General features: G+C 42.7%; 4 protein-coding genes across 5 annotated transcripts; 3 read left to right on the top strand and 1 right to left on the bottom strand.

Moving 5' to 3' along the window:
• The first annotated feature begins 110 nt into the window (after positions 1–110).
• Positions 111–4,698, top strand: LOC108041576 (coiled-coil domain-containing protein 39). Its single transcript, XM_017119512.1, has 4 exons — positions 111–488; positions 547–694; positions 1,277–3,085; positions 3,779–4,698. Exons 1-4 carry the CDS (start codon positions 237–239, stop codon positions 4,465–4,467), a joined length of 2,898 nt encoding a protein of 965 aa, XP_016975001.1. The 5' UTR covers positions 111–236; the 3' UTR covers positions 4,468–4,698.
• A 924-nt stretch (positions 4,699–5,622) lies between these two features.
• Positions 5,623–8,588, top strand: LOC108041574 (zinc finger protein 2). 2 transcript variants are annotated; one of them, XM_017119510.2, is made up of 3 exons: positions 5,623–6,305; positions 6,990–7,578; positions 7,832–8,588. In XM_017119510.2, the coding sequence occupies exons 1-3, from the start codon at positions 5,850–5,852 to the stop codon at positions 8,341–8,343; spliced, it is 1,557 nt and encodes a 518-aa protein (XP_016974999.2). In that variant the 5' UTR covers positions 5,623–5,849; the 3' UTR covers positions 8,344–8,588. The 2 variants fall into 2 exon arrangements, with proteins under 2 accessions (XP_016974999.2, XP_016975000.1); XM_017119511.2 differs by having other exon boundaries at positions 5,623–5,808.
• Positions 8,589–8,918: 330 nt separating this feature from the next.
• LOC108041573 (RNA polymerase II-associated factor 1 homolog) lies at positions 8,919–11,315 on the bottom strand. The gene is made up of 3 exons (XM_017119509.2): positions 11,132–11,315; positions 10,115–11,081; positions 8,919–9,549 (listed from the first exon to the last, which is right to left on the bottom strand). Exons 1-3 carry the CDS (start codon positions 11,203–11,205, stop codon positions 8,971–8,973), a joined length of 1,620 nt encoding a protein of 539 aa, XP_016974998.1. The 5' UTR covers positions 11,206–11,315; the 3' UTR covers positions 8,919–8,970.
• A 1,809-nt stretch (positions 11,316–13,124) lies between these two features.
• On the top strand, positions 13,125–13,669 carry LOC108041571. Its single transcript, XM_017119505.1, has one exon. It carries the CDS (start codon positions 13,130–13,132, stop codon positions 13,517–13,519), a length of 390 nt encoding a protein of 129 aa, XP_016974994.1. The 5' UTR covers positions 13,125–13,129; the 3' UTR covers positions 13,520–13,669.
• Positions 13,670–14,665: the final 996 nt, after the last annotated feature.

Genomic DNA, 14,665 nt, shown 5'->3' on the forward strand with positions numbered 1-14,665 from the left:
AGAAATGTAATGGATAATGGACATAATATTGTTGTTATTTATTTTATTCTTTAGAACAGTACACGTTGTCATAGGCACCAAGTAGGCTTTCCTGGTTGTCATTGAAACGGAAAACGAAGTAAAGGCTGTTCTAAAATGATTTTATAATCCAACAACCAGACGGCAAATACAACCCGAAAAACTGAGACGTCATCCGACTTTTCTTGGCCTAGCTGAGAGGCTAATCTGATAGCACGATGAATCGCTCCGACGACATGAAGGTGGCCTCGCTGAATGACTTCAAGCTGGAAGCGATGGCCTCCGTGGGCTGGGCGGTGGACTCGGACATCCCCATGGCGAATGCCGAGAACCTGGCCATCCTGAAGGAGCTGGCCACCCTGAGGGCGTTGAAGCTAGAGGTTCAGCAGCACATGAATTCGCTGGACGAACGCGAGAAGGCGGTGGAACGGCATAAGAAGAACATTGAGGGCACTATTCAGCAGAATATGGTAAGAATGCTGGAGTGGGTGTCCTTCCTGTACTTGCCTTTCTCCAATAAATCTTCAGACGCTGTATAGCTCCTTGAAGGATGACGTTATTAAGGAGGCGCACAAGGTGCAGCTGGTAATCTTGGAGCGCAACAAGATCAAGGAGGATCTACGCAAGACTCAAAAGGAGCTGGAGGAGTATACTGAATATGCGGAGGTCACTGAACGTAAGTATAATCCATTAAGTGGAGATGCTATTTAGCACAATTAATCATAAATTAAATAAAGAAGCTTACGATAAAAAATATTTTATTATTAATGTTTAAAATCTATATATCATATTTTATTTTTATACTTCTACCTCTTGCTATTGAAAAGCTTTTTCGATCCTGACAAATGTATCCGTTAGCATCCTTTTGAAAGAATAAATTTTTTATATTGCGATCACAATTTTACAAATACATTTTTACCAAAATATATATAACTTTGTTTATCAACGACTTTTCAGTTAATTATTTTAATGTTTTACCGGCTCGAGGTCAACGGATTAATTGAAAAAAATTAAAAGAAAAGTTTTTTTCAGGGTATTATTATTAAACTCCACGTTCCACGATGTTAATTAAATTATTTGCTCTGAAAAAACTTTTTTTTATTTCGTTTTCGGTTGCTAAAGCGCCAAAAAATGCCAAAGCGGCAGAAATTTAGAAACTTTTGTTTTTCTTTTTTACAATTAATCCGTTGACCTCAGGCCGGTAAAACTTTAAAAAAACATATATTTATATATGTATATATCTTGCAATTAACTCCAGGTAAAATCTGCGAGAACAAGCGCGAGATCGATGAGCTGACTTCCCGGATCAAGTCGGCCAAGACCACCCTGGTGGAGTGGACGGAAGCCATGGAGGACGGGAATAAGGGCTACCAGCTGATCGAAAAGTACTATCTGGATGACCAGCAGAAGGCCCGCGAGTTGAACACCAAGCGGCAGCTGTTGCAGGCGGACATCGACAAGCGGCGCAAGCAGGTGGTCCTCCTCTACGACGAACAGATGACGCTGGAGAAGAATCTGGAGCGGACCGCCTGTCTGTATAGGGCTGCTCACACGGAGCGCCGCCAGATGGTGGACACGTGGAAGAGCGCCGTGAACCAGATGACCCAGCGGGAGCACGACATCCAGCGCAGCGAGGTGGAGTGCGCTGATCTTGCCCAGACGTCGCTGGAAACGGCCCTGATCTACAAGAATCACGATAACCAGCTGACCGAGGTGATCGACAACAACCGCCAGGTGGAAATCGGCATCGAGGCTCTGAACGAGGAGACATCCGACATGAAGAACCAGATACAGATCATGATCGACGCCTCGCTGCTGAAGGAGCGCGAGATCGATGGCCTGCGCCGGGAACTGGAGAACCTCTCGAATCGGGTGCAGCTGCAGCGCATGGACAACCGCAGTCTGATGAAGAGACGCGACGACAAGGCGAAGGAGATAGAGAACTTCGCCTCGGTGATGGAGAAGGTCAATGCCCGGCTGAAGAATATACAGAACAAGGCTCTCAACGCGGACCAGCGCCTCCACATTCTGGAGGAGATGATGGAGGCCGAGGAGAGTGCGCTGAGGAACCTGGACAAGGAGCAGGAGAAGGTCAATGATATGCTGTACCGCACCCAGAGGCAGGTAAAGGAGCTGCAGGACGAGGAGAAGGTCCTGACTGTCCAGAACGACTCCCTGAACTCCAATCTGGCGGCCATCAAGCGCAGCCAGCAGCAGGTGAACAACGAGCTGAAGCGCCAGACGGAGATCCACTACAGCCTGTCCTTCAAGTACCTGGAGGCGGAGCGGCGCTATGGCGAGGCCAAGGGCCTGGTGGATGACCCCGAGGTGGAGGCCATCAACATGGCCCGGCTGAACGTACTGGAGCAGGAGTACGAGAAGCTGCACCGCCTCATAGCCACCACGGAGGCGCAGAACAAGAAGCTCAACTACAACATGAACAACCTGGTGGTGCAATATAACGCCGACGAAAAGGAACTCAATATGGTCAGGTTCAAGATCAAGGAGGCACAGGTCTACTGCGAGGGCACTGTCAAGAGACTGCGCCAGAACCGCCACGAGAACTCCGAGCTCATAGTGGATCTCAACATGGTCAAGATGCGCTGCAGCGACCTGGAGGTGGGAATCGGTGGCTGCGAGCAGGGCACCTATGACCTGGATCAGCATCGCCTCGCCTTCCGGCGGGCCATCAAGGATCGCAACGTCGAGCTGCACAGCCAGGAGGATGTGCTCCTCTTGAAAAAGAAGCACCTAAACGAGGAGCTCAGCACGTTGCGTGCCGATCTAGGCGAGCGGAAGAAGCAGATAGAGGCGATGAAGGCCCGGTTCGAGCTGACCTCCCAACTGCTGGGCAAGAACGAAGATGGTTCCATCATGACCAGCACTCAGCTGAAGGTGGAAAGCGCCCAGGAGCGCCAGATGTTGGCCGACGAGGGCGACGCCCTCAACAAGAAAGTGCTGAAGGCGGAGAAGGAACTGGTTGCTCTGGAGAACACGCTGCGCCAGTTCGACAAGTCCAATGACAACTACCGCAAGACTTTTCGTCCTGTGGACGATAACTCGAAGGGTGAGTGTGGATGGGAACTTTTATCCATTTTCTTGCCGGTTTTATTTGGGACAAAGGAAATAACTTTTTAAATTTTTCTCAAATTTGTATTTCTAATTTTTGAGTAGTTCTCGTTGTCACATTTCAGGATTTTTTTAATTGGTGGGGTGGGTCCCAGCAAACCTAAAATAAACATAAAGCACACTTTGCGGCCGATCTAAACTAACTTTATGAACTGAATGCATTTTCGAGCTTTAAATGTTTTCTTAAAACCACGTTGAAGATCTGTGCTCCCTGGCATTTAAAAATTAATTTACCAATTGGTCGAAATTGGAACAGAGTTTTCACAAAATAAAATCTCGCCAAGTGGTTTTTTTTTATTTCATAACTACAAGAACTGTTAAATTAAGAAAATATCGGCCTATTTTGGGGTTTGGTTTTATACATTTCAAAACCTAATTTTTAGTTATTTATTTATTTACAAAAAGTGGACAGTAAGTAAGTTCCTAGTGGTAACTTTTAAAATTTTCTATCAAAATAGGAAATATTTTGTACTTAAATGTTTTTTTTATTGAAGGTCCATAAGAAAAATTAAAAACTTATTCAAATATAATATAATATAATATATAATATAATTGTATGTAACTCATTTTAAAGGGATTTATATAATTTGAGATTACTTAAAAGATCTCGATTTATCTTTCTTCATTGCAGATCGTGAGCGCGCCGAGTTGGAGCTGAAGGACCTGGAGGCGGCCTACTGCCGCGATCTGGAGAATCTGAAGGTGCTGCGATGTAAGGCACAGCATTACGACCAGAAGCACGCCGCCCAAAAGGCTGAGGAGGAGGACCTGATCGCCAAGATTGAGCAGGCCAGAGCGAGGCGCGCGGAGCATGCGGCGGTGCTGGACAAGATCGAGCGCGAACTGGACGACCAGCGGCTGAAGCTGGACCGGGCGCAGCGCGAGATCCGGACGCAGATGCGGGAGATCAAGGCGCGGCCGATCAGTGAGGAGTATCTGGCCCAGTTTGAGCGGGATCTGAACCTGCAGGAGCTGGAGGCGCGCAACACCAAGGCGCTCAATATGCTCGCCGATCTGGCCAGCAGCGATGCCTCCGGCACGGAGATCATGCAGTTTATTCTGCGCAAGGGCGTCAAGATGCCGATGCACCTGAAGCGCACCCGCAGCTGTGTGTCCTGGAACAGCAGCTCCTCGGCCAAGTCCTCGAAGAGCCCTGGCTCCTACATCAGCGTCAAGGGGAAGACCTTCCTCGGCGGCGGGTCGAGTGCCAGGTCCTCGGCCTCCGACGTGAGCTCCCTTAAGGACGACACCTCCTCGACCTCCTCGCAATCAGGCCTCAGCATCATATCACTTGAGTTGCCCATGCCGAAGAAAAAATAGTTTCATTTATTTCATATTTATTTTATTATTATTTTCGCCCATTCAATGATCTCAGCCCGCATGCTTGTTGCTCTGGGCTTCACGTGCTCGACCATCGCACTGTTTACAAATCGACCGTCTAAACGAAACAGCGAATAAAATGCGTTCTTAAAGCGGGTCAAAACAAGAGAGCGACGGCGGCAATAAAAATAGCCCCCAACAAATCCGATGGGGGTATTTAAAAGTGTAAAAGTGTGTATTTTGTGGATCGGGTATTCAGAGGATCGACTCGCGAATACTTTCCCCATAGACAATGGCGCTTTCCACAAAAATACACAATTATGTATGTTTAAAATCGATTAATTCGATTAGTACAAAATCTTAAAAATTTTCTTAATGTTTTAACTCAAAAATTTTACGTCCTTTATCTATTAAATCCTTTAAAGCATATAAAAAAGCTTAAATATATTTGCACTGTCCTATCATTAATAGCAAACAAATAAAAAGAAATTCAAAATAATTCTTGTTTTCGAAAGTCTGTAAGTCGCATAAAAAAATGATAATTCAAGTTGAGAAACGCAGGTTAATCAAAATGAACAATAATAGTGAGCAAGTTACTTGCTTGACTTAAATACCATTGTCCTCAGATCACTTTCCTAATCTTAATATTTAAAAATAGAGAGATAAACTTTAAAAGAAATGGATTACCCTTTCATTTAAATGTTTTGTGTTTTTTCTTAAGGCCATAATATAACCAAAATATAGTAGAAAGCAATTCATAAAAAACAAAACTAAACCATATTTGTTCTAAAGCTTTGAAGACAATTATAGAACCTCCTAGCCATAATATATCGCAGATCTCTTTTAAGTAAGTCTGACAAATAGCATATATCACAATTGCAGATTGCCCCTCTGTGTCGTGCGTTACAAAGACGAGAACGAAGGCTATAAGGCCGTCACTGCACCAGATATCGCCCAAAAATATGTATAACATATATACTAGTGCTCAGAGCTATATTTCGAAATGAGGTACCCTGAGGTACGTATGTACACTGAGGCAGGCAGAGAAAGAGAGCCCGTTGTTGGGGAGATGAGTTTTCGGTGCTACGAGTGTTTTCGAAAGTGTTTTTCTCGATTCGACGACCAGCGCCGGGCATTTCATTAATTTTCATTATTTCGTTTAGCTGGCATCGGTGCCGAGAAGTCAGATTGCTGGGCCCAAATGATTTGAAAAATTTTCACTTGCTGATATTTTTAGAAAATTCTGAAAGCGGAAAGACTAAGCTGTGTGAGCTGTCTGGGAATGGACTCCTGAAAAGATAGATGTTCACCGACCAAACAGGAGGAATAACCAATTAAAAGGTGAAGAATTTGCATAAGATTCGATTGAGTGCGTTCGCGGAATGTGTTCCACCTCGGTGCTGTGTCCCCTGTGCGCGGTGCCCAGCTTCGGCAGCATTGACGCACTGCAGCAGCGGCTGATCAAGGCGGCCAACGGCCCACTGGCCTGTCCGTTCGCCAACTGCAAGGAGCTCTTCCTGGGGCTGGACAAGCTCACCATTCACCTGTTTTCGCACACCAGTCTTATGAGCCAGGACGCAATTCCGACCCCGGTTACTAGGCAACCTGTTCCTCCCTTGGTGGCCGTGTCTGCTCCCAAAAGAAGGACCAAGCGAGCCAAGCCCCAGCCCGTCGTGGTCGTGCAATCCCTGCCACCTGTTCCCCAAACTCCTCCCGCCAGTTGTGACATTTGCGAATTCAGCTTCCGGAACAGCGAGCTAAGGGACATGCACATCCGGTTGGTGCACGAAAACGCGGAAGGAGAGCAGCCAATAAAGCAGCCAGAACATAAGGAGCCGGTAATTAAACCAAGCTAAATATCTTATGTGCCATTGGTGTTTATTGTGCAGGCGCGGATCTAGGGGTTTAACTTAGGAAAGTCCTATAATTAAAGTTAAATTCGTAACAAATCCATCATTTAAATTCCTAATTCAAAGAATCAAAAGATTGCTTTAAATTCTTATGGCAGTGCAATGTTTTTGGCCCGATTCATTTGTTTATTGGTAATATTTTGTAATTTAAAGAATTCACAAATTCAATAAGTATGCCACAAATAATGTTTTCCTTTAAATTTAAAACAAGAAAGGAAACCAACTTCGGCAATCTGAATTTTATATGTAGCTTTAACAAAAATTAAATATTTTTTAAAACGAATATATTTTTATTCCCGGTATTGCTGTACAAGAATATATATACTTTAAATGATAGCAAATGTCTTCTTCACTGAGTTGCAAACTAAAAGGGGTATAAAAATGAAAATAATTTAATTGCGATATATGATCATACCAAAGTAAAAAGAAAAACTTTACAATAGCATTATATTATCTAATCGACATTTATTGGCAATAAATATATGCTGTTGCTAATTGAATATATAAATAATTTGTGATAGACATTTGTAGAGCCTGTCACATCAATAAAAAGTGTTGGTTTGAAACAGGAAGTAATTAAAAAGGTCAAATAATAATTTTTCTGTTATACAGGATCAGGAGCCATACAAGTGCCATCTTTGCTCCAAGACGTTTCGCATGAAGGGCTCCCTTCGTATCCACCTGAAAGTGGTGCACATGATGGGTGTTCCCTGCTCCAACCCCAGTCCCGTGACCACCACCATTGCGATCAGTCCCTCGCCCAAGCTCAGCATCTGCGATCGCATCCGGCACAAGGAGGCGGGAGCCATGGGAAGCCACTCGCACAACTCATCGCCCACCAGCTCCCAGCCCTACGCCCTGAGTGGAGCCCTCAGCATGCTCCAGCAGTCCCCCAATTCACCGGACTCGGGCGGAGCCACGCCCAAGCTGTGGGAGTGCGATGTGTGCACCAAGTCCTTCACCACCAAGTACTTCCTCAAGAAGCACAAGCGGCTGCATACCGGCGAGATGCCCTACACCTGCGAGATCTGCGCTAGGACCTTCACCTTCCAGCAGTCGTACCACAAGCATTTGCTCTACCACAGCGAGGTGAAGCCCCACGTCTGCGTGGTGTGCGGTCGGGCCTTCAAGGAGCTGTCCACGCTGCACAACCACCAGCGGATCCACAGCGGGGAGAAGCCCTTCAAGTGCGAGGTGTGCGGTGGGTATCGATCATCCTCTTCAATTGATTACACGCACTTAATATTTTATTGTCAATAGACTTTAAAAAGAAGACAATAGTAGCTAAAAATGTGCATACTCGTAAAGTAAATTCAATATTTTCCTAATGCTTAGATAAATCATAAACAACGGAGTCGATCTAAACAGTAATTTTCGCCCAACTTTATTCCTTTCCACATTTACAATGGTATAATGCTACTTCCACTCTGTCTAACTCGTCTATTCTTCCACAGGCAAGTGTTTCCGGCAGCGAGTCTCCTTCCTGGTCCACACCCGTATCCACACGGGGGTTATGCCGTACAAGTGCGAGCTCTGCCAGAAGACGTTTAGGTACAAGGTAAGCCAACGCACCCACCGATGTCCCACCGAGGACGCCCAGACGCCGGAGCAGCTGATCAAGGCCTTCCTGGAGGGGAACGACTCGCCCACTCAGCCCTCGCCGGCGAGTGCCGAAATAGCTGCCATTAACACCGGCGCGATGGCCGATCCCGAACAGGAGGCACTGCTCTCGCAGACCATCGACGACATTGTGGTGGAGCAGTGCCAGAAGCTGGGCATTTGTGGCGTGGTGCCACAGGAACAAGGCCATCTCCTAGCCCTGCAGCCTGTTGCAGTGGTGCACTTCAACGGGAACGGCTCCCCAGTGCAGCAACTCCAAAACTTGAGACTCTATTCGCCCCAACAGACAGAGCTGCCCAGTTCCGACGGCGAGGTCTTCCAGCGCTTTCTGATGGACGCGACGTAGCTGGAACAGATATATATAATATATACATATTTAATTACATCTCGTTTACCTTACGGCACTGTTACGGTATACCAAATAACACTATGGATTGACAAACTCTATGCAAATAATTAGCAATAATCAATTTTAATTTATAATTTTTCGGATTACTCCTTTTAATTCCTATTTTTAATATCATATGCTTCCATTCATCATAGTGTCATTATATTGAAATCAAAGTTATCAAATAAATAAAAAACTATAAACATTTTTATTTTTCACTTAATTTAAAATATTTCATTTGGTCTAATTTCTCTAACAAATTAGCATCTTTACCAACAACCCATTGCTCTTTATTATATTGAATTTTGTAATTCCGTAGAGTGCTCAAGATTGTATGTGCAAGTATAAATCGGAACCGACCCGACTTGGCTTAAATAAAATAACTTAAATTTTTTTATTTTATCATTCAAATCCCGATTTGTCTCATTATCTTAGCCGATTCTGAAGAACGATCTTTAAGATATGACAAAAAAAAAATGCACCTAAAAACTGAATTGTAATTTTAAATCAAGCTATTAATGAAACCGCACTTGTCTTTGTTTGATTACAACATTATTTATTATAAATCGCAATTTTTGAAATTATTCATTCATCTGAGCCGCTGCCAGAACTAGATCCGGAGCCAGTTGGCGATCCACTGCGGGATCGGGTGGGCGATCGAGATCCCGAGCCAGATCTGGATCCCGAACGGGACCGAGAACCGGACTTGGAGCGGGAACGAGAGCGCGAGCCAGACTTCGAACGGGATCGGGAACGTGTACCCGATCTTGACCTTGATCCCGACTTCTGGGATCCTGCCGGGGAATTAGAGCGTGAGCGGGAGCCACTGCCTGATCGGGAGCCAGACTTCGAGCGGCTGCTGGCTCGCGATCCGGAGCCAGAGGCCGACCCGGAACTGGAACCGCTGCGACTGCGAGTCCGGGAGCGGGACTGTCGATCGCGGGCTACTTGGGCGGGCGAATCGCCATTATCTGCTGTCTGGGCACCACCCGAAGCATCTTCTCCAGTCTTCTCCGTCTCTGCAATGACCTGGGTTTGCTCCTCGTCCTCTTCCAATTCTTCCTCGACCTCCTCCTCCTCTTCCTCGCCAGGAACCTCCAGCTGGCGCTCGCGATAGCGCTGCATGCGATGCTCCATGCCGTCCAACGGACGATGCTTGACGACCTGCAGAAAATAAATTATAAGTGAGAGATGGAAAGGCAGAAATTCAACTCGTACTTTATTTTTGGAGATTGTAACCATAGCCTTCTCTTATTGAACAAATTGTAATAAATTCTATACAAATCTGTTTGAAGTGGGTGCACCCTAAGTATTGCGACACCTTTTTCAATGAAACAGGTTCTTCTTAAAATGTTTTTAATGGACTGATATTTTTGATAAATTTAAAACTCAACATAAAAAATTGTATTTAAGTGATCTAGTTATTTCAAAGTACAATTTTTTTCTGTCATTTTTGCAAAGCGTTTCATTGCCAATTCCTTTTTTAAGTTAACAGGATTAAATCATAAGAAATTTAAACTGCGTGGTCGAAGTCGCTTGGCCAATATAAGCGTGTATTTTTTTTGTATTTTGTATTTATTTACCTCCATTATCATTATTTTATTCAACACAGAATAAAATAAATTAACTTAAAAGAAAGTATCATGCTGATGTACATTAATGGGTTTAAAATGTAAAGACCATCGGAAAAAAATATGCTAATAAAAGCAATAAGAGATCGAAAACTTACCAGCTTGGTATTGTTTGGTTGCTGGCCGACCTTGACGCGACGCTTGTTGAGGCGCACACGCGTCTCCAGCTCATTGTAGTAGATGCCGTCCGGTCGCATCACGAAGAAGTAGTTCTCTTCGTAGCCCTTGGAGGCCTTGGTCTTCACGTTCCAGTTGTACTCGCGAGCGATCTTGTACTCGTACTCCTCCTCCTCCTTGTAAAGCTCACCCGCGACGAAGTCGGTACGACGCTTCTCCAGCGTCTGCTCCGTAGGCAGGAAGTAGGCGACAAACTGCTCGCCGCTCTCGTCCATCACACCGCGGATCATGGCCTGCGACATTTCCTCCAACTGGGCGGGCACGTTCTTGCCCACGGGGGCCGGATCGCTGTCGAAGATGACCTGGGCGCAGGGGTACTTCCAGTTGGTAAAGTCGGGGAAGATGGGCAGCACCTCCACGGGCACCACATTGGGCTTGGAGTAGTGCTTGGTGATCTCGCTCTTGGTGTCGCTGAATGTTTTCTCGATGGCCTTGATCTGGGCATCGCGGTCCAGGTAAAGCGTCTCCTCCCTGAGCGATTTTTTGACGTTGTAGCCCACCTTGGCCTCGATGTTCTCCAGGTTCTGCGGCTGGAAGCGCGTCTGCTCCGTGGAGATGTACTCGGATTTGCGCAACCAGGACACTGTCCTCGAGTGCTGGCGAGAACGCACAGAATCTGTGGGCGTCAGGGTCTCCTCCTCCAGTAGTTTTTCATCGGCGGGGTCGAGCAGCGTCATGGAGTCTGCCTGATAGAGCTCCCGGTTGATCAGATCCACCGTCACCCCCAAATCGTGCTCCGTCAGCACGTCGTACTTGAAGTTCCGCTCCAGCGACGTGGGATTGTACTGCACGAAGCGGTGGCTGTCGAAGGGATACTGCAGGAACTTGAGGTCAAAGGGTATGTCTGGCAGGTTGTTCCCATATTTAACGCGGCAAATGATCTCCGACCTGCAAAGGATAAGTGAGACTGGCGTCTGTTTTTCTTATTTTCCACTTACTTGCGCTCCGTTTGCCGCTGGGGTCGCTTTTCGGCGGCGCTGTTGACCGCCGAATTGTTGATCGTCGGCGCCATTGCTGTTTCTAAGTAGTATTATCCTTATATTACTTTGTTGTTATCGTGTTGATTCCATTAAGTGGTAAAATCTAACAATCTTCACATTTGTGCCTGCCAGTGTGACCGCGCTTGACCGGTAAAGTAATACCGCGCCAATACCAGAAAATACCAAACGCATGTTTTTCAAAAACAACTAAAATACTATGGGTATATGACACGACATTTGGGTCTAGAATCTATAACCGCCACTTCAGTTTTGCAAAAGTGGTAGGCTATGTTTGTTTGCAAAAAATATTTACGAGAAAATGTAAATAATTCAAATGTATAATCGGCCTGGGAATGAATTAACGATTTTAAAATGAAATCTATTTATGGAAATAAAAATATATCTTGACAAAGCAGCCTTATGAGCTAAAAAAAGCGGATACATGTCGAACGTTATTTTAAGCACTACGTTTTTCGTTGTAAAATTTTAAATATTATTAAAAAATCGTACAAATAAAATATTATTTAAGCTATCTGCAACAAACAACGAATTCGCGTGGGCTTTTCTATTCTAATCTTATTTAATATTCGATCTTCTCTATGGCCGCTACCTTATATAATTGTCCAAGTTTTTTATCAGAAGTAAAATATTTATACGAATTTGCGACAACGTTAAAAATAACACAGCTATACGATTTTACAATTTATTTTCGAAATAATTCTATGGCAGCTATATAAAATATATACTTGTGATGCAGGCACAACATACATTTTTTTTAAGATCGTTCGAAATCTTACTCAGTAAAATCTATTATTGGAGTGGGTGTGCTAACGATACTTCTGCTGTGACGAAAGCCGTTTAATTTAATTCGCAATGGTGGTATCAGTTCGATTTTCTTGTTAAACAAGACTTATATAAAATAAATAAAATATTAAATTAGTTTCTGAAAGATTACCGAAGATGTACAACATTTTGGAATACATTCAGCAGCTGGCTACTTATTATTTGTTAGCTTGCAGTCCAAAAAGAAAGAAATTGTGAATGGCTTGATATAATTTCAACGGACTGGAACTGGGAAATAGAAGATTTACTAAAGAAAAATTTATGTAAAATGGTCGCAAAATAAAATGTAGAGATAAGAAATGAATATACTGAGCATGGTAAAAAGTTTTGGAATTCTTAAATGAAAATGGAAGGGCCATTAATATTAATATTATTAAAAATACTGGGTAATTTATTTAACTATTACAAGATTAAAAATTGATCTAAGCTCAATAATTCAAAAACATTATTAAAACATGTGGGGTGATTTAGAAACAATTGCTACCTTTTCAAATGATAAATGCGTTTTTCATAAATTTATTATCTTTAACGTAAAAAAATATTATTATTATTTTAAAACGCTACTCCAGGGACCTTAAAACTTAACAAGTTTTAAATTAAGATTTTAATGTTGTTACCAAAGCATTTTTAGAGGGTATTGGGGGTTCGGCGCGCACAACAAAATAAATCTGTTCTGTCCTACTAAGAAAAATTATATATTTTTCTAGACCTCTTATTTCTCAAAAACTTACCGCACATATTTGCACAAGGATACAAAATGTCGGGATGAACGAAAAATCTGCATTAAAAACATAGCATGGTAATTATAATTATTAACGGGTGATTAATTCAGAAAACCTTAATTTTAGAAAATATTCAATAGTTTTCGGAATAATGACATAAACATGTACAATCAGTACATGGTAGTCTCATCGTTTAGGTAATTTTTATGACATCAAAAGACATCCAGTTTACACTGCATAGTGAAAAGAGCGCATGCACTACTTTAAATATTACATTTTTGGCAGCGTATCTATGAATTTAACGCTGCATTAAAAAAAAGCCATGTAAATTGTTATTTTTCGCTATTTAGTTTAAGTTATGCATTATTAAAATATCGGTACTTAACTTAACATGTCTAGATCCTTACTGATGGTTTTAATTTTATTGGCGCTTAGGGCGTCCGAGATAGTTTCGGAATCAGAAGAATCAACAACCGAACAACCTGCAGGACTTTATGTAATTCAAAACTCAAATGAAGATGAGGACGATCCATTATACATGCAACTACTGGACATTCCACTTCCTGGGGAATCAGTTAAAAAGATCGACCGCCATCAGAAGGAGGAAAGACTACGGGGACGGCAGAGGACTTTTATAAGGAATCCCAACTATCACAGCGCTAACAAATACTACGATAAGATGTTTCAAAAAGACCATATAAAAGAAAAGTATAAGGAACATCCATTGCTGCCGCATCCATGGTTCGAAGTGGAATCCAGCCCTCTCCAATCTGGCCAGTAGAATCTCAGAAACTTTCCTGTTGACGCTTTACATTATAGCCCATATAACGGAGACCATAATGACTGTGAAATAGTCAATGTAAACACCGCCGCCCCGACAAATTCCCAACGCAAATAAACACAAACCACAATAAATTAAATTAGCGGCAAATATTATTCCTTTGTGGAAAAAATATGATTGTCACCTGTTTTGTTGAGGCGTTTGTTTAATGGGTATCAATTAGTTGGCAGCTGCGAAAAATACCCCCTCAGCGCAAATCCGAGCAGGGAGTTCAATAACAAGGTTATAGCCAGCACACAGAAGGCGAATAGAAAAATGTGTGCGATTTTCGTAAATTTATTTACATCTGATATTAACGCCCAGACGAATTGGCAAAATAATCGTCACAAGAAATTAGCATTCTCTTGTTGATTGATAGCGTAGCATAGAAAAATTAATTAAGAAATCAGTCGTATTCTTCAGATATTTGTCATCGCTGAGCATAGAGAATTCAAGATCTTATTGGGAAGTAGTATGAAACAAAATAAATGCATTTAACCAATATTGTTTTGAAGTACTAGATTGTGTTGGATTCGCATCAAAAAAATGTTGAATTTCAAAGAACACAATTATGATTTCCAATTTTATGAAAAATAGTATACTGTCATTAACAAATCATTGATAAAGTCGCCAAAATAACTTATAACAATTTATTAACAATATATACAATTTCCATAACTTTTAAAAGCAACAATGGTTTTTATAAATAACAGTCAACTGTGTAAACTATTAGGAGCATGTCTGCGAAAGTGGGAAGAAATCATAATCATAATTCAGGTTCTTAAGTTTAAGATACCTGCTTATACTGTGCTGTTACAAAAGAATATTCCCTGTACTCCGTGTAATTTTATACAATTGTGGGGGTGAATATCAATATTTCAAACTTATTGATTTACATTTTTCTTTTAGACGACTTACCTGATGATCCTGATCAACAATATATACAACTAGTCTTGATCGCAAAGCGGTTCGTTTTCAACAAACAATACACACTGAACTTTTAACGACAGAACTCCATTTATGTTAGTAAAACCAATGAAGTTTATCAACTCCCAATTTCAAAGATCCTCCGATCTCAACATACAGGACTTTCTGACGCTCTACTGT

The sequence above is a fragment of the Drosophila rhopaloa genome, unplaced genomic scaffold (assembly GCF_018152115.1).
Source record: "Drosophila rhopaloa isolate 14029-0021.01 unplaced genomic scaffold, ASM1815211v1 contig_155, whole genome shotgun sequence".
Lineage (NCBI taxonomy): Eukaryota > Metazoa > Arthropoda > Insecta > Diptera > Drosophilidae > Drosophila > Drosophila rhopaloa.